Source organism: Chiloscyllium plagiosum, unplaced genomic scaffold, assembly GCF_037043375.1.
Source record: "Chiloscyllium plagiosum isolate Xiang-an unplaced genomic scaffold, Cpla_swu_hap1 HiC_scaffold_14, whole genome shotgun sequence".
Lineage (NCBI taxonomy): Eukaryota > Metazoa > Chordata > Chondrichthyes > Orectolobiformes > Hemiscylliidae > Chiloscyllium > Chiloscyllium plagiosum.
The window spans coordinates 37,594,252-37,613,578 of NW_028270152.1; the positions used below are offsets into that span (position 1 = coordinate 37,594,252).

The following is a 19,327-nucleotide window of genomic DNA, read 5'->3' on the forward strand; positions in this document are numbered from 1 at the left end:
TGATAGAAATAAACTAATATTGACTGGGTAAATCCTATTTAAAACATTTAAGATTAGAATTCTCGAATTGGACTATAAATATATAATCTTTTTGAAAAGTCAACTAATGTATAAAGACCTTCATCAGGAATAAAACCTCCTTGGATGCTGCCTGAACTGCTGTGCTCTTCCAGCACCACTAATCCAGAATCTGGTTTCCAGCATCTGCAGTCACTGTTTTTACCTAATGTATAAAGACAATCAAAGCTGTTTTGCTTATGTGAATCCAAAGCAGACTCTGCACTATTTCAAAGTAGCATAAATTCCAAATCCATGGTGACGGAGGGAGGGAGCAATTAGCCTTTGTGCAATGATACGATCAACTACTTTAATGCAGAATTATAATGGCCTTTTATTCTTCAGAATTAAAAGTAAAGTAGCCTGGACTTTCCAATAAACGTACGATTGACAGTGACCCATTTGAAAAGACCTGGTTCCTATGATACTAAAACACTGGTCGTTCTACTATAACATGCATTTCGTCAACTCAAATTCACTATAATGCGATTGACGAATTGGGGTAGCTGTTTCTAAAGCGCGAACCTTCCAATCTTGTGTTGGCTGTAACACAATTACATCACTAACACTTTAAACACTGTTTCTAAAGCACAATTTTTCTATAACACGGGGTTGCACAAGAATGCAACCATCCTGTTATACAAGAACAGACTGTAGTGGGTGTTGAAAAATGAAAAATGCATGTTCAAACATATGCCTTAACTTACAAAAGTATGCATGATAAGTAAAGCCTACAAACAAGGTAAACTGAAATGGAGATGAAAGAAAGGGCTCCAAGATTCAGGGTTGGATTGTGGGAGGCACTAGCCCCAAAGGTGCACTTAAGGTGACTGATGTTACTGTCACGCCTATCAATTGCTGCCAACTCATACTCCCCTGAATTTTCAGCTATGGAAGGCATATGAACTAAACAGAGTGTCAAACAATTAATGCCATAGCCCATAATGCAAGAAAAACCTGAAAGTGTTGGTGGAGTGGGATTAATGACTCCACTACTCAATCCAATGGAGGAGATAATGCTGTAAATCATGGGATAGCTGCAACACATCCCATGGTATCTTGTGTTAATAGGACCATTGATGATAACAGCAAATTACTGCATTATGTTTATCTCAGCTTCCTCCTCAACCTGAGATCAGGCATTAAGTAGGAGTGCAGATGGACATTACATTGAATGGTGCCTATTTCTCTCCAATTCCTTCCAACAACTAAACACTTCTGCTTTCAAATACTAAAGAACTGCCTGTCCATCAGAGCATACATAGGAGGGGCCCATACTATTAATGAAGAAGAAACTGTACATATAAAATGTTACAGTCTATTATAAAGGATTTATACCACAGAGCACTTAAAATAGTACAATGAAGTAAAATGACTTTGGGAAGGAGAAAACATGTCTGACAAATGTATTTGATTTCATTAAAGAAATATCAGGCAGCATAGAAAAAAGAGGAACCAGCATATATTTGGATTTCCAAAAACTGAATTTCAAAAAGGCACCACACATGTGGCTACTTAAAAGGTGAGAACTTACAGTATTGCAGTACATTAGAATAGATAGATAAATTGGTTAATGATGAGAAGGCAGAGTTGGGATAAAGGAGGCATGTTTAGGATGGCACTCTAAAACCATAGAGTGCCACAGGGATCAGAGCTGGGGCCACAATTATTTACAATATGTACTGATGACTTGAATGAAAATGGTGTATATACTTTCACCAAGTTTGTAGATGATTCAATAATAAGGTGGGAAGGTAAGTGAAGAGATCACAATGAATTTGCATAGGGATAAAGACAGGTTAAGTGATTGGGCAAAAATGAGATAATGTGGGAAACTGCAATGTTTTGCAGGAAGAAGAGGTTATCTAAATGGAGTACGACTATGGGATTTGAGGATTATTGTGCATGCGTCATAAAATGCTAGCATCCAATTTCAGAGAATAATAGTGAAGGCAAATTGAATGCCACCCTTTATATCAGGCAGGATGAAATATAAAAATAGGGAAATCTTTCCAAAAATATACAAGACATCAGTCAGACCACATCTAGAATACAGTGAACCGTTTTGACCCTTTGCTTTATCCATGGAAATATATACTTGCAGTGAAGGCAATTCAAAGAAGATATGCGAGGTTGATCCTGGGTGTGGAAGGACTGTCTTATGAACAAAGGTGGAGTGTGGTGGGTCTGGTCTCACTGAAGTTCAGAAGAATAAGAGGAGACCTTATTGAAAAATACAAAGATTTTTAGGAGGTATGACAGGGTGAATGTGGAGAGATTGCGAGAGAGTCCAGGGCCAGATAGCATAATTTCAAAGTAAGGGGCCACCTACATAAGACAGAGATGTGGAGAAATTTCATTTCTCAAGGCTAGTAAATTAGTAGAATTATTTACCACAGAGTATCGTTAAGGCTGGGTCATCAAGAATAGCCAAGGCCAAAATAGACAGATTTTTAATCAGTAAGGAAATCAAAGGGAATAAGGACAGGCAGGAAAGTGGAATTGAGAATTATCCAATCAGCCACAATCTCAGAATGGTGGAGAAGACTTGTTGGGATGATGGCCAACTTCTATTCCTATCTCCTGTGGTACTTTGGGAACTCGATGAAGACATTGATGAAACGTGTAAAGGAGTATACTAATCTGCTGTCATTGTCAGGACACATGGAGGAGACTGGTATCATCATGGCAAGCTCATACTTCTTAAATGCCAAAACTACATCAGCAGAACTATTAAGAATAGAGTGTCTGGCAGTCACTATCTCAGCTTCCACTGAAGCACGGAACAAAGCCAGCTTGATTCTGTAGAGGTAGTTCAGACTGAGGACACGAGATCCATATAAGCCAATCAGCTCCCAAACTACTGTCATCATGGCTGCAGACTGTGATGCTGAAAACAGACAAGCAGACTCATGCAGAGGTCCAAAGGACTACACTGCAACAGATTATTAGGATGCTGAGGCGCCAGCTAGGTGGAATGGCAGTGGCACTATGGTTCATAAAATTGTTGCCCTTCAGACAGTCTTTTGCCATCCTTGCTGGTGTGAGGAAGTCTGAAGCTGTGACTCAAGTTTCAAAGCCATCCACTTCCAATTCCACTGAAAACCAGCAGTCAATCAGTTGTGCTGCAGCCACTGGGCAGTACTATGACCAGCATCTACAAAACAGGAACTAAAGGAAAGCACCAAAGTAGGTAATTCCCAACTGTACAAGTGCATGTGCTTCAGAATAAAATGTTACTGAAAATTTTAAAATGGAGATTTTGTATTGTTGGATAGCCACAAAGGGATAGAGTGCCCTCAAAGAACGTAATCATTGGCATTAGTATTAATATTGGCATGTGGAAATTACTTCACTGAAAGTGCAGCCTGATGGACCAATTTCTCTCAGCTCCTCTGGTTACAATGAATCTAGAATGCCTTCTTTCCATTGTCTCTTTCGGTTCTTCATCTCCAAAGAGAAAGCCTTTGCATTTCTACATCCTTGATGGCAATGTTATGAAGGACATAGCAGACCACCACAAACTTAGAGACCCACTCTGGCATATACTCTAATGCTTCCAAAACAATAGTCTCAAAATATTGTTTGAGACAGTGGATTACCAGCTTGACAAATTTTCAAAGTGGCTCTGCGGTTATCCATGCCACTTGTGTAATGGGATGGCAGAGGTGGATAATCAGCTTTATACAGAGAAAGAACTCCTTCTCATACAACCAATCTGTGGTTCTGCTTGTGGGACCAAAGATGGTTGGCAGAGTTGATTGCGCAGCATTTTCTCTTTAATACATTTATTGACCAGGCTAGAATTTACCGACCAGTCCCAACTGCCCTTGAGTTGCTAAATAGTGGCAAGTTGTCTTTTTAAACTGCTGCAGTCAATGCAGTGTGGGGACATCTAAAGTGCCATTAGAAAAAGAATTCCAAATGTTGAGCTCCATTGCACAGAAAGGATGGGGATACAGTTCCAAGTTAGCATGGTGTGGTGTATTGCTTGGAGTGAAATTTGCAGGTGGCGTGCCTATGCATCTGTTGCCCTTATCCTTCGAGATGGTTGAGATTGTGGGTTTGAAATATACTGTTGAAGGAGCTGTAGGAAATTGTTGCAATTCCTCTTGTAGATGGCATACACTGCTGCCTCTGTGTGCTCATGGTAGAGAGAGTAAATGTTGGAAGATGGTGGGTGGCTGCTTTGTTCTGGAGCCACATCCATCCAGGAAAGTGGAGAGTACTTCACTGCACTCTTAGTTTGTTCCTTGTGGATGGTGGGCAGGCTTTTAGGTGTCAGTTATTTACTACAGCCTTTCTAGTCACACACATGTTCTTGTCGCCATTGTGTTTATATGATGGATTCTGGTGAATTGTAACCCCGAGACCTGCAGGATATTGATAATGGGGCTTTAGCATTGGTACCACCATTAGATGCCAAGAGAAGACAGCTAGTTCACCTTGGAGATGGACATTGGCTGATACTGGTGTATTAACAAATCTTATTTCTCAATCCAAGCATAATTGTTGTTCAGGTCTTGTTGCACATTAACATCATTGCTTCAGTATTTGAGGAGTCACAAATGGTGGTGAACATTGTTTGCTGATAACTGCACATCTGTACTGCTCACCTCATAATGAAAGGAAGGTCATTGATGAAGCAGCTGAAGGTGGTTTGGCATAATTCAACCTTGACTCCTCTGTAGTGATGTTCCAGGACTTGAATGTTTGATCTCCACCAACCACTATTAATGAACAATGTCAATTATTTTTCTCTTTTGTGCTTAGTATGAATGACTCTAAACAGTTTTCCTCTGATTACTCTTGGCCGCAGTTTTGCAAGGGTCCTTGATGCCATACCTGGACAAATGTGGCTTTGATGTCAAAGTCTTGCTTTGTAGGACCAGGATGTGTCTGGGTAATTTTTCACATTGCCAGGTAGATGCCAGTATTGGAACAGCTTGAGTTATTTGCCTAAGGATGTAGCAACCTTTGCAGCTCAAGTCTGCAGTATTACTGATGGAATGTTATCAGGGCATTTGCAATGTCCAGTGCCTTCATCCATTTCTTAATATCACATGGAGCAATCAAATTGACCAAAGACTGGCATTCATGTTGCCAGTATCTCAGGACTGACCATCTCTGTCGATAACCATTGCATTCTGTCAATGTTGCTCGGCAAGAAAGTATACTTGTGTTGTATCAACCTGATGAAGCTACATGATTTTAAGTATGCCTAACGCTGCTCCTGAAATAGCAAGGTTGATCCCCTGGCTTGACGATAATGGTAGAGTACGGGATATGCCAGGCAGTGAGGTTACAGATTATGGATGTTCATTATTCTGCTGCACAGCACTTCATGGATAGCAAGATAAACCAAATTTAGGTAAACCCAAAATCTATAGCATTTAATACTGGGCAATGCCATACAATTTAAAGGAGAGTTGCCCTCAATGTGAAAAGGGACATAATCTCCACACTGTGCATTTGGTTACTGTTAGCCACACGATCATGGATAGATGCATCTGCAGCAGTGGATTGTTGAGAATAAAGCAAAGTAAGCTTTTCCCCCTTGTTGGTTTCCTCACTGCCTACCGTAGGCCCAGTTAAGCAATTATGTCTGTTGGGCCTCAGCCACTCACTCAGTAGTGGTGACACTGAGCTGTCCTTGCGAAAGAACATCTAAGAAAGCCCACCATTCAGACTACATCCTGTGTCTTTGTCATCCTCAGTGCTTCCAATTGGTGTTCAACATAGAGAGTACTGACTCATCAGCAGAGAGGTTGTGGGTTGGGAGGCCAGTATTGTTCAGCAGGTATCCTTGCCTATGTCTGACCTATTGCCATCAGATTTCAGAGGGAACACACTCTCTCAAAGGTGTGCTGCTACCCAGGATGGGTCTGTCCTGTCAGTGGAATAATTTTAGTGACGGTGATGACTGGGATGTTGTATTCCTCTTTAATGGAAATTTCTCCGGTTCTCATGCCTCATGTGTGTGGGCATGTGGGATCTACAGAACAACGTGCACATAGTCAATAGCATTCTGCATCATCAGAAATCACTGGCAAAGACACATGACTTCACATTATAGCTGTCTCTGCTCAGCGAAAACATGAACTTTCTTTGATTGGTCCATGACCTCCTTAATGCTAGGAGAAATAGAATACAGGGAAATGTCAACGTTGTCTCCTTCCCTTCCTGCCTAAAGAGATGAAGAGTGGTGGTCAAAGTGACTTTGATGATCATGAGAAGGGCCATCTTCATCCTGCCGAGCATCTCCACATTGGGTTGAAGGGGATGTACCAATCTAGTCACCATCTTGTGTTGAACCTGAATCACATAAGACATGACTCTTGGGGAGATGAAGATATCCCGGAGAGATAGGGCTGTCTGCTTAAAACTCTGCTATTTCTCTCTGCATCCTCAGTTCCCTTTCTGTACACGTTGTTGATCAAGACGGAATGCCACCGGAACCCTGATACTTAGGTCAGATATTCTTTTATTCCTCCTCACTTATTAACCGCAGCCCTCAAAAAAACAACCCCAAAGAACGAACAGACATACTGTGACTACAGCCTAAGCAGAACCCCGTGAAAAGCACCTCATGTGAAAAATTGTTGATTAATTCATTAAGTACTGTTGGTTTGGGGCTCATCTTCCAGCTGAAGAACTGATCTTTTTCAAAACTTAGTGTTGAAATTTGTTGAACATTGATCAAATCTGGAAAGTGGAAATTGTACTAACTGAGAGAGCTGTACTGCATCATGATCTCCTCAGTCCCATTGCTTCTGGCACTCACTGTGAATGCCTACCATTTCAGGGCTCCCCTCAGCTGGAACATCACACAAACTACATGAGAACCAGCTGACAACATCGCCACATGCCCGAGGTACGTTCGGTTTTCGTACATTGCATTCTGCCCCGAATTGAAGGCCCCAATGCTCTGAAGAAGTGTTTGTTTTTAATGTTGCTTTTAGTTGGAAAATGGAATGCTTTTATTTGAATAACACAGCTGAAGTTCATTAACGAATGAAAGCAAAGTAACGTAAAATCAATGAATAGAAAACAGTTAATTTTAAATCATCTTTGTAGTTCAACAAATTTGATTTTCTACCTTACATTAAAGTTTGTAAAATTCTTTGTTGGATCAAATCAACTCTTGCTTGGTTAATTTAACTCCACGATGTGGAAAGCCAGATCACAATTCTTAAAAAAACAAATTGGTAATTTTGCAGTACCAAACTCTTCTGCATCTGTCAATAATTCCAGGAACTCAAATATGAGCAGTTAAATGTGGAAATCCAGAAGCTGCAGTCAGTGTGTCTATGCTTTATCAGAGAATCAGCTGTTGAGAGCCCAACTCTAACTAATTAGAAATCTTTGAACTAGTGAGAATTTCTTAAGCTCAGTCTCATGGAACAATTCCTTAAAAAAAATTGAACCTCACTGAATTCAGAATAACTGTGATTTTAATGAAGAACTACAATAATAATTACCACTAAATAGTCTCACTGGCCCTGAAAGAGTATTTTTAGATTTATTGAATACCTAAATTTTGCCAACGTAAATAATTTTATGTTACTAAAAGTTTGATATTTTAACTTCTACTGTAATTTTAAATTCCATTAATTTTGTTACCTGCGAATATTTACATTAAAGAGAGTTAATGTTTAATTTTGTCTTGCTTTTATATGGGAATATTTGAATGTGATTGGTTACTTATTCTGCTTGATGACATACTGTTGCTAGGTGCCTGGAGATCATCCTAAATCGGCAACGGATTCAAAGTGAGGTCTTGAAAGGAGAAATATTGGTCACAATATCTTTGTGGACAGTTTTCTTGAATCTTTGCAACTGACTGCAAAATCGTGAGCATTGGATTAAGCACACACAGTGGGTGAAAATACGACTCAGTATAGCTTGTAACTATGGATTCCTTCTTTGTATGCATAGACTAATTAATCTCTGAATGAGCACTAGTTATACTAAAAGTAACTTTACTCCTTGTGATATAGAGGACACTAAAAGGTCAGTCTTTCCATTGCTGATTGCTAGAACTTGATCATGCTGGAAGCTATATTGGACTCAGTTACAATTATGTATATGATCAAATTTGGCATTTTCCCATATTTAACCTTTCGGATGGTCTATAGATTAAAAAGTCAGATAATTTTCCACTACAGCTTCTGGTCTCAATTCAGCACTATTCATTGCACAGCAGGAGAAGGATTACCAAATATTAGATGGGTGTCAGTTTTTCTACACAGGAGATTTAGTGCTCCAGTGAAAGCCAAAAAATTCAGTGTGCATGAAACTGGCTGTTTCAAGGCTGCAGATGCTATGCTACCCAGCATCTATTAACAAATTAGTTCATTTAAATCACCTACATTTAAAAAACTTATCTAGCTCCCTGATTGAAGGTTTCAAGTATGGGACAATTAAAAGCTAGCCGCCATTTTTGTCAAGAATTTCAACAGTTAATTTTGAAGCAATTAACTTATAGAACAACATAACTTCAACACTTGTGTTAGTATTACACTTTTATCACAGTAAAATGTTTCACCGCAGGAAGAAACAGGTGTGAGAAGCAATTGAGGAGGAGAGGGGTTTTGAAGAGGCTGACTAGAGAAGTAACAGATTAAGGAGAGTTTTTCAGACTGGAGGGGGTGAAGAAGCCCAAAAGCTCTACCACCAGGTGGAGCTGGAAAGGGAAGGCACTTGATGCTCCCAAATTCAAAGAAGTGTAAAATCAGCAATAGCTTACCAGCTTATTCTCTCTGGAAAACACATTAAGGGGAGAAATGGGGTATAGAGAGCAAGGGAAGGGAGAGGTAAGTGATCTAACTGAAGAAGAATAAAATCAAGCCCAGGTGCTTTCCACTGAGTTTAGATCAAATATATATCTTATATTTGCACAAAATAGAAGGAGACTCAGACTGAGAAAGAACAATTCAAATCTTGCTTTATGATTTATACACTGAGTAAGATGACAGATGTCTGAGGAATGACAGAACTTTTCCTATTTAAGATTGAACATCAGTGCATATAGTCAGTTAAAGGACAGCAAACATAGCCAAACATGTTTCAAAGGGAAGATCTCAAAATTGACAACCTAGGACTTACATGTTCATACTTCTGTTCTTCTCTTTATTCTGGAATAAGAGTCTGGAATAGTGAGGAACTTGAACACTGATGTATTGAAATGACGTTTTGAGAGGGAACTACGCTCAGTCTGCTAAAACTTACTTCCTGTTATACTGATATAATTATTTTAAAACAATCCATGCATAATCCTATCAATACCAAAGAAGATGTATGTACACTTTTAAGCACAATGCCAATTACATAATTAAAAACTTAGGTCTCAAGTTTGCAAGCGCCAAGTTTTCTCTTCCAATGTACAGTTATTCTAGGAATTTACAAGCTGTATTGCAACTTAGCTGGCCATTAATGTCCACTTGTACCACATTTTTAACCCCAGTAAAAAGAGATTATCTGAAACTGTTCTGTGATGCACATTTGTTTATGTAACATGGGTGACTGGAATTATCAACCCACCCCCATTAGGAAGAATTTCCTGGAAAAGCTCACACAGCAACAAATTCCTCAGATCCTGTGCTGACATAGCTTTTATATTAAGTGCAAACTGCTCACGGGATACATTAATTATAATAAAATAAGTGGCAATTTATATAAGATAACGTGGTTCCTTCTTGTCCTTTAGCTTACCTATCGTGTTGAGCAACATTTTTTTTTATTTAAGTTTTGCCAGAAAGTAACATTTAAGTGTCAAACTACCGCATTTTGCAAAGATTGCAAAGAAACAGGCAAGGTTACTTTTATGTGTACAAGGATGAATCAAACCAAATTCACCTCATGAGAGATCATTTACTTTAACAGTCCTCTTATCAAACATAAGAAATTGGTAGTAAGAGTTCCAGTGAAGAGCTAGATTTTAGACCAGGCAATTCTGTTGATTGGATCATTCTGTATAATGTCAGCAACACTAAGGTTAGCACTGAACTAAGTGGTGCAATACTGCTGAGCTGTCGAAAATGCTTTGGGTTTCATCTTAGTTATAAGAGGACAATAGAAAATCAGGATGAGTAAAGGAATAGGATAGAAGTTAATTATTGATGCCTTTGCTGAAACAACAACATTGCAAGCTTTAAACTTGATGTTAATATCAGTGAATTTTGGCATCGCTAAAGTTGTTTTACTTTACAGAAAGCCACCTGGACACTTCTGTACAAATAAATTCTGCAATATTAAATATTCTTTGATTATGATTGTGTCATGCTGGCAGAATGCATGTAACAGCTGCAAAATGGAGCTCTTGCCTGAGGTAGAATGATCATCCACACCTGTGTGTAAAATGAATGGATGCTGGTAGCAACTGAATTTACCTCTTCCCACCACCCATCCCCCAGCATAACTCCTCATGGATGTAAAACTTAGGATAGAGGTATAAACTTTAACTTCAAAATATCTAATATCTAAATGCATTCATTTATCAGCTATCTGATGTAAGAGATTTGATTTTGGCGATCTCCTTTGTAAAATTTCCAACATTTAAATTTTGTCAGCAATTAATAAATTGAATTATTGCCAAAACATTTAATCAATCATGGACTAGATTATAAACAGAGGAAAGAAAATGTTTTTAAAAAACTTGCTTTTCATTGCAAGTTATGAGCTTCTGACAAATTCAGTGACACCTACATTTTGAAATAGGTGATTCCTGAAAGTACAATTTCATTAGCAGTAAAGGGAAACCACTAGTCCTGTAACTCTTTCCAAGCAGCTAACCAGTTGTTAGGCTTATTAATCCAACAGCATAGTGCGTAATATTCTGTGGAACAAAATTTGTGGAAAACCTAATTTACCTTCAGCCAGTAAAAACACTGGCAACCTCTCACGTGAAAAACTGAGGACACCTGATTTAGCAATGCTAACTGCACATAATAACTTCTTTAAAGTACTATCATAATTAGATATTGGTGGCAGAGGATAGTGCTGAAACATATCAATGAGTTAGCAAGTTTGTCAATTTATAACTGTTCTAGAACTCCATGGCAGCTACTCAGGAGACGTAGCAGTATGTACAGCACAAACTCCATGACTTAAAGAAAAGTGCAAAGTTAAGATCTTTAGAATAGCGAAAGCTTCACATTCTGTTAAAGTAGACAAGCCATTTAAACTGGACATGAAACAGATGACTCGAAAAAAGAAAATGCATTTATGTAAAACCTTTAAGTCCTCAGCTGTCCTAAAGCATTTCACAGCTTGTTCATTATTAAATAAGTCCAACATTAATATTAAAAAGAGAGGCAACGGTCAAAGCTCATGATACTTGACTGACAAATTCATGAAGAAAATGTAGCACATTTACGTGAGAATGAAGTTGGTTAAAGGAATGAAAAGATATAAATATTAATGGATTTTGTTCCCCCAAACTAAAGAATTGCTAAATTCCTTGGATCCAGTATTGGGGCATTGATTATCTCAACATACACACAAATAAGCAATTTCAACTTTGGCATCCAGGCACAGTTTGAAATAATATAGATGATACAAAGGTAGGACTCATATTTAACTGTGAAGATAATTGTAAGCAACTCCATGAAGACAAGCAAGTTAGTAGATTGACTTATATGATACAAAAATACTGAATAATTCCAGCTGATAGATTTTTGAAAACTAAGTGTACTATACTCAAACTAGAAAAATCTTCACATCATAAAGGTGGCCTTGGGTGTTCAGTCAAACATTTAAAAGTCAATATGATACATTATAAAACTGCTAAACGAGATGTGATATGAAATTCTACAAACAGGAGAGTACAGCATAAACAAAGAATTAATGCCAATATTTTACAAATCAATGGCTTGTGAGTGTGTGACATTAAATTTTGAGTAGTTTACTTTACAATTCTGTCAAGGCCATGGAAAAGGCATAGAAGAGATTTACTATGATGGTGTCATGGATTGAGAGGATAAGAAACTAGGGCTTTTTAAAGAAGATGGTTAAAAAGTGATCAGAAACGATGTTCTAAATTAGGAAGTTCTGACAAGCCAAATCAAAAATACGAATTTCACTGATGATGGAATCAGTAATGTGAAGACAATAACTTAAGATAATCATTTAAATCACAAAGGGAAATAATTAGAAATTAATACAGAGGGAGTTGTTAGGACACCAGAAATGTTGTTGGAAACTGAATCAATAACTGTTTTTAAAATGGAAGCACACAATTATTTTAGTAGGTACAAAAGAAAGGAAATGCACAAAAAAAATGGGACTGAGTACTTAACTTTAAGATGATGCAATATCTCTTGTTTGTATGGATATGAAGTCAACTGACACATTTAAAAATAAACTGATATTTCTTGAAAGTGATGATTGAAAACTGGACAGAAATTAACAGCAGCACCCAATACAGTCTAAGGAGAGAAAGAATCCAAACTCATGAGATACCCATGGATCTATGCTGAAGAAACTAGTGCCAAAAATAGAATAGAAGAGAAGCTGTATATACTCATCTCAGTGGCTGCCCCTTGCCGTCACAGACTGAATAGGAATCAGTAATGTCTCAGAAGGTGTAAAACCTACAGCTTCTCCATTGGTGTATCTTGGCACTGATGTAAAGGCATGACTCCAGATTAACTTTACTTTTTCACAAATCAATGCAACTTATATTTGTCACAAACATCTGACAGAATTTTACCTCCTTCCCCCAGATGGAAATTAAGCACAGCAAGGGGGTGGGGGGTAGAATGGTTAAAAATGGGCAAGATTCTAATGTCTGCCTCCCCTATCTAAAATCCAGGCACCCAGGAAAACACCCTGCTCACTGCAGACACATCAACAGTTTCCAATGCCAGTGGAGATATTCATTAACTATAATAATCAGCCCAAACTGTCTCACTGGGTCCAACTCAAATCATGACAGCAGTATGGAGGAAAACCCCAGTCACTGCCCTCTAGGCCAAATCTGGCCAAAAGAACCCTTTGAAAAATAAGTCTTTAAAAAGTCCTTTGGATTTCCTTGCAGAGTAGAAGTAAAAATGCCTCTCCTGCCTAAGCCTCCTCTTTCCACCAACTGAAATAGAAATGACAATTGCACATTTGAAAGAAGAGCCAGTTTGGACTCCAAGTGTTAACTCTGTTTCGCTCTCCACAGATGTTACCAGATTGAATTTCACCAGCACTTTTTCGTTTTATTTCAGATCTCAAGCATCGCGGTGTTTTGCCCCTACTTCACAGACAGTTGCATGCATTCTTAAGTCACCCACTGCTCTTGATCAGCACATAAAGCAAATTTTGACATCTCTACCTCATTTCAGTTTGAACCATTTCACAAGTAAATGAGCAGAAAGAAAGTAAAATAATTAAAATGAATATTAAGTGAATGTCATTTTGATGAATGGTGCATCAATGGAGTGAAAGAAGTAGTAAGTCAAGTTTTACAGCAACTGGAAGAAATCAAATTAGTTAGTTAGAAATGCTGTTTAGAATCATATAGGTGCACAAAACACATCTTTTCCATTTGGATGAAGATCAATAAAAAATGCACCAAGTGTGTAAGTCAAAGAGGTCCGTGGAACACTAAATAAGGTTTGGTTCCCACAGCGGTGATCCTAATACATGCTGCACTTTGAACAAGATATCCATATAAATTACTTCAATAATCACAACATAAATCTGAAATGGTTAGTTTTAGAGAGGATGTGGAATTAAATATAGCTGAAATCAAGAAGAAGAACGTGTGATTACACAATGTAATCATACAATCACACACAATAAATGTAATAGTGGCTTAGATTTGAAAACAGAAAAAGAATTACAAGGAAAAAGTATAGACAGAAATAAGAGATATATAAACTGTTCTTTCGTAGGTATCCAGCTGAATCACTTCAATAGCGTATACTGCAGACCTCTGGTCAAGAAATTCATAACATCATTTCAATTTTAGCATACTGCATCAATCCAATAACTTCCCAAGAAATTGAATGGTTTGACAACATTATCAATTAGATCATGTGGCATAAGATGTTTGAATTTTCCTGATCTAATATTATTAACTTAGCTTAATTCTGAGTTTCACCGTTTTCCACATTTGACCAATTAAACCTCTTACAATCAGCACTTACACTAGTCATCCGAGCTGGTCTTAATAAAGACCACATCAAGAATTGTACTACGTCATTTGGATGCTTAGCACATTTTAAGTAGTATTAAAGTAAGGTAAAAATCACTTTGCTGAAAAGAAAATTAAAGAAGTGTTCATATAACAAGTACATTTCATAATGTAAAAATCATGAAAGCACACTAAACTGAACAGATGATTAGAGGTACACCAACTTCACAACCTAAAGCTGGGTAACAGTAATATTTCCTTCATTGCGCTTATGTACAACTTATCCTTGTACAAAAGTTTACCAAAGCTTATACTCTTTGCTATGGCTCTACAAAGTAAGAAGTGGAAGAAGAACTCGTGTGCTTCCAATTAAACCTGTTGGACTATAACCTGGTGTTGTGTGATTTTTAACTTAGTGAATACAGTGACACTCCCAAGACACAGTAGCATTTAACTTGAAAAAGTTTCATTCTTCATCTACCTGGCTCCATGCTTACAATTCTTGCATGAAACCGAGCTGAAGGCTGCAGAGAATGAAAAATACAGGACATGAAAGAACTTTTATTATTAGGCTGTCAGGGAACAATCACTGGTTTGTGATGGATACAAGTGCGGCAACATTGAAGGAATGAGATCTCATGGAGACACACAAGGGCTATGTTTCAATGAGTCCGAGTTCAGGATACAACAATGGAGCAAATATGCAAACAATAATGAATATTTCAATGATGAGTGTGTGAGAACATGTAAAGATTACTGCAGTTCTAAAACGAAAAAGCAATCTTTCTGAAGCACTTTGGATATGAAGCATTTTGGCCAGCTGCTCAAATTAAGATACACTATAGGATTCAAACTAAAGATGAACAAAAGATGACATTTCCATGAGCTTGAAGGGATTCTGTGTCTGGGTGGCAGAACATTTGTTCTCTCATACCCAGAGAATTGTTTCTCTCACTATGTTATCACCGATGGACTGAAAAACAGAACAGGCACATCCTTAATATGGTATTTATATGAGATCTAAGTTGCTATCATGTCCTATCATTTATTGAGCAAATATCAATCTGTATTATTTGTATAGACATGAGACAGGATTTTAGAACTGAACTAAGCAGGGCAATTTAGTAAAATAAAATTTAAAATACTTCATAAAAAAGAAATGTAGCACTGCACATTTAATATTAGATTTTCAAAATCTTTGCACGATATCAAAAAAGGAACAACTAAGCTCAATTTCCAGATGATGATTTGAAATATTTTCGAAATTAAGCTTTCATCTAACTAAAGTGTTTAATCAAAGTTATGTATACTCTAATTATGTGTTTTGGAAGGTTCATAAATCAAAATACCACAGAAACTGAAACAACTAAACAGAAAATGCTTTAAACACTGAGCAAGTAGAGTCACATTGGTTGAGACAACACAAGCCACATTTGAGACTTCTCAGGAGTAAAAGATGTTGTATGTATTGAAAATTAATGAAGCAATCCTCTTTTATAAAAAAAAGAAATTACACAATGGGAAGATATGAGAGGAGGGGGCGGATTTTAAGAGCCATTGAATGTCCCCTGACATTAAGCCACCAAGGGCAAAGAATGAAATCAAGTTCTCTCATGCAGACCTGTTTCTCTGCAGAAGATCTAGAAGCTTCTTCCTGGGCGAGAATCACCTCTCTCTCTGCAGTTATCTGCACACTCTCACGCAGGGCTTCTTCCAACTCCTCAATTCTCTCGTCTTTCTGTTGCACTGTTTCCTGGGAAAAAGCAGGAAAACTATGGAATATTACTCCAATGGTTAACTGCAAAAGATTGTTAGTAGGTTCTCCAAACAGTTTTCATTATGCAACTCTACTCAGATTAAAATAACAGGATCAAGTCTGAAATGATTAAAAAAATGAAGGTAAATTATCAAAATCTACCAACAATTTTTTAATACATATTAAAAAAAGAACTGGTCAGTGCTCTGCCCAAAATTTTCACATTTCTATTGCTCATCTGTAAATGTAAGAAGAGTACAAAGGTAAAGCTGCAATTAAAAAGGTTAAGAGAGGGCCACTTCAGTCTAAAGTACAGAACTGTTCGCTTACAGGCTAGACATTGAAAAATAGTGCACTTAAGACGAAAGTTAATCAAATCATGAAATGGGAAGGATCTGTAGACTTCTAACTTTTGAAAATGGCCCTTTTCACAACTATAAGTGAAAACAAAACAAAAACAAATAAAAGATACATAAGCTGTTGTTGGAACTGGCTGGTCACACAGGGACACTGTGTATTGCCGATTCAACATACAAATTGAATTTGACAGCAGGCTAGCAATTTAATTTACTAAAATCAACAGTGAACGTGTTATCCATCTCAGTATGAAGGGCCAATTTTAAACCCATATGTGGAACCTGACATTGGTAGTGTTGTAGCACATTATAGAGAAACAAATACAGGCTTCACGATGGGCTGTTTTTAACTAAAATTTTCAAGTGTAATAAAAAAGTGAACAACAAAAGCAGACATATTATGTAAACTTGGAAACTACAATGCTATTGAGCACTAAGAAAACTATGCAATTATGTTTTTCAAATCACACTAAATGATATGATGGGGCATTGATGGACTTTAAGAGTGGTATCCTTTCAATTTCAGCTAGTTTTATACTTAGCAAAAATATTTGTTATGAAAACAAAATTCATTATTCAGATTATATGAACATGCCCATCTAAACCTTATAATGTATTATCCTATTTAATTCAACGTTCAAAGAATGTATCATGTCCTTTTAAATTACTCTTAACAAAATATACATTTTTACAAAGTAGTCTTCTACCTGATGCTTAAGTACTTTCAACCACAAAAAGTGCATACTGCCAGAAATTTAACCATAGTGTTCACATCAGCTCTTGGTCGGACCAATCCAAGATAAATTCCACTTTCCCCCCCACAGCCCTCCTTTAATTTTATCAGTAACTCAAGTCTTCCATCTCTTTGTGAGTATTTTAAACTGATGACCCCTCTTTACTGACTTCAGAAAAGTCACCTATTTGCCCCATGAAAATCTATCAAAATTTAAAAAGCCTTCATTAAATTTCTTCTCAACTTCTCACTGCAATGTAACGGTGTCAGATTTCATCTTCTGAATCTACATTCTCTTCAAAACATCTGTATATTCTTTTTAATGTGGCATAACCATTGTCTTTCAACAAATGTATTGTTCCTCATCATCGTTATGTTTTATACACTAGATTTAAAATTCAAATTATTATTGGGCATTTACATGTCCAATACTTAGACCAGCACTTTTATGGATTTCAATCCCTCAGTCTCCATTTATCCAAACCCTTTAGCAGATGTTTCTATTTCATGTTGTTCCTCTCAAAATCATTATCTTAGCACTAAATTGCATTTACTGTTCTATTTCTATTAAGCTGTCCATGATCTCAATTTTTATGATTATGTTGTTTTTCATAATCAGCAGCTTTCAATATTATGTTGGCTTTGTCCAAATCAAAATTGTCAATATTCAGAATTGTGAACCATGGGGATATCAAACATCCAATTTATCATCAATTCAAGTCATGATCTCCACTTATTTTTTGCCTGAAGCCACCTTTCTATCCATGTTGCTACACTTAATCTTACACCATATGACTAAACTTTAATAACGAAGGAAATATTTTACTGAAAATCAATTAAAAACAGATCTACATCTACTGTGTTACCTTTATCTGTCAATCCTATCTTCAACATAACTTACTCAAAAGTTAAACTGCCATTCATATTGAAATAAATTATGTAAACCAATTATATTTTTGAATGATTACAGGATATCCTAAATTGAAGAATTTATTCAGATTTTGTTGTCCTCATGCGCTCAAAACAAACATTTTACTAGTTAACATTCATGTTTTAGCTCAAAACAATGAAAAAAATTACTCATGATGAATCAATTGAAAATAAAGTTGTACCCAAGTTAAACCTTAGTCCAAACCATATTATACTTAATTGATTCAATTAATAGTACCATATGATTGTTGATTGTTTAATCTAGTAAATTTGTTTATGTGTCTATTTCAGCAATTTTAAAGTGAATCCATGGTAAAACCATAGTAATAGAGTGAATCATGATTTTTACAGCAGCATGTCCTCCTTATATAGTGGATGTGAAAACTTATATGTTACTTATCAAAATGTCATCATGTTGAAATACTGCAAAGAATTTCAATGCAATATATGTTATCATGCTCTGCAGTAATAAAAATTGAAAGGATTTCCTAACACATACTTTTACACAAAACAGCACCACTTTAATTTAGTAATTGAAGTCTCTGCAGTAATAGAGGGCTATGAGTTATAGCCACACTCTGATTTGCAACATTTCTGATGTTGCAATAAAAGGTTCTCCACCACCTCCACACTGAAGGTGTTAGATCAATATAAACTTGAATATGTTATTATGAATTGCCAGATTAATGTTAAAACAATGTTTGGAAGCATGGTTGAGTCAAAGGAACTTGTTAAACACATCTATGTTCTCAGTGAAGTAAGATGATGGTTGCCAGAAACACGGCATATATTCCCAATACTCGAGGACTCTTACAATTCAGGGACTATACGTTGCTGGGATTTCATTAGCCATAATCTAGGTCAATCTTGTTTACATAATTGGCAAGGAAACCAGAATTCCAAATTCAAAATACTAATTGCATTTGGTATGTTTTCCTTTATTGGTCAGAGCATTGAGTATAGGAGTTAGGGGGTTGTGTTTTTGATGTACAGGACATTGGTTAGGCCACTGTTGGAATACTGTGTGCATTTCTGGTCTCCCTGCTATAGGAAAGATGTTGTGAAACTTGAATGGGTTCAAAAAAGATTTACAAGGATGTTGCCAGGGTTGAAGATTTGAGCTATAGGGAGAGGCTGAATATACTGTGGCTGTTTTCCCCAGAGTGTTGGAGGCTGAGGAGTAACCTTATATAGAGGTTTATAAAATCATGAGGGGCACGGATAGGGTAAATAGACAAGGTCTTTTCCCAGAACTAGAGGGCATAGGTTTAGGGTGAGGGGGGAAAGATATAAAAGGAACCTAATGGGCAACTTTTTCCACACAGAGGGTGGTGCGTGTATAGGATGAACTGCCAGAGGAAGTGGTGGAG

The 19,327-nt window shown here is 37.0% G+C and overlaps 1 protein-coding gene across 10 annotated transcripts in view; it reads right to left on the reverse strand.

The window, feature by feature from the left end:
* erc2 (ELKS/RAB6-interacting/CAST family member 2) overlaps positions 1-19,327 on the reverse strand; it is an 846,554-nt gene that overhangs the window by 306,049 nt on the left and 521,178 nt on the right. For 9 of the 10 annotated variants that reach the window (XM_087994311.1, XM_087994312.1, XM_087994315.1 and 6 more), the window contains one exon: positions 15,804-15,935. The exons of the other annotated variant lie outside the window; for it this stretch is intronic. In XM_087994311.1, the coding sequence (XP_087850437.1) occupies positions 15,804-15,935 (132 nt within the window). The remainder of the gene's footprint in view (positions 1-15,803; positions 15,936-19,327) is intronic. 10 annotated transcript variants of the gene reach the window in all.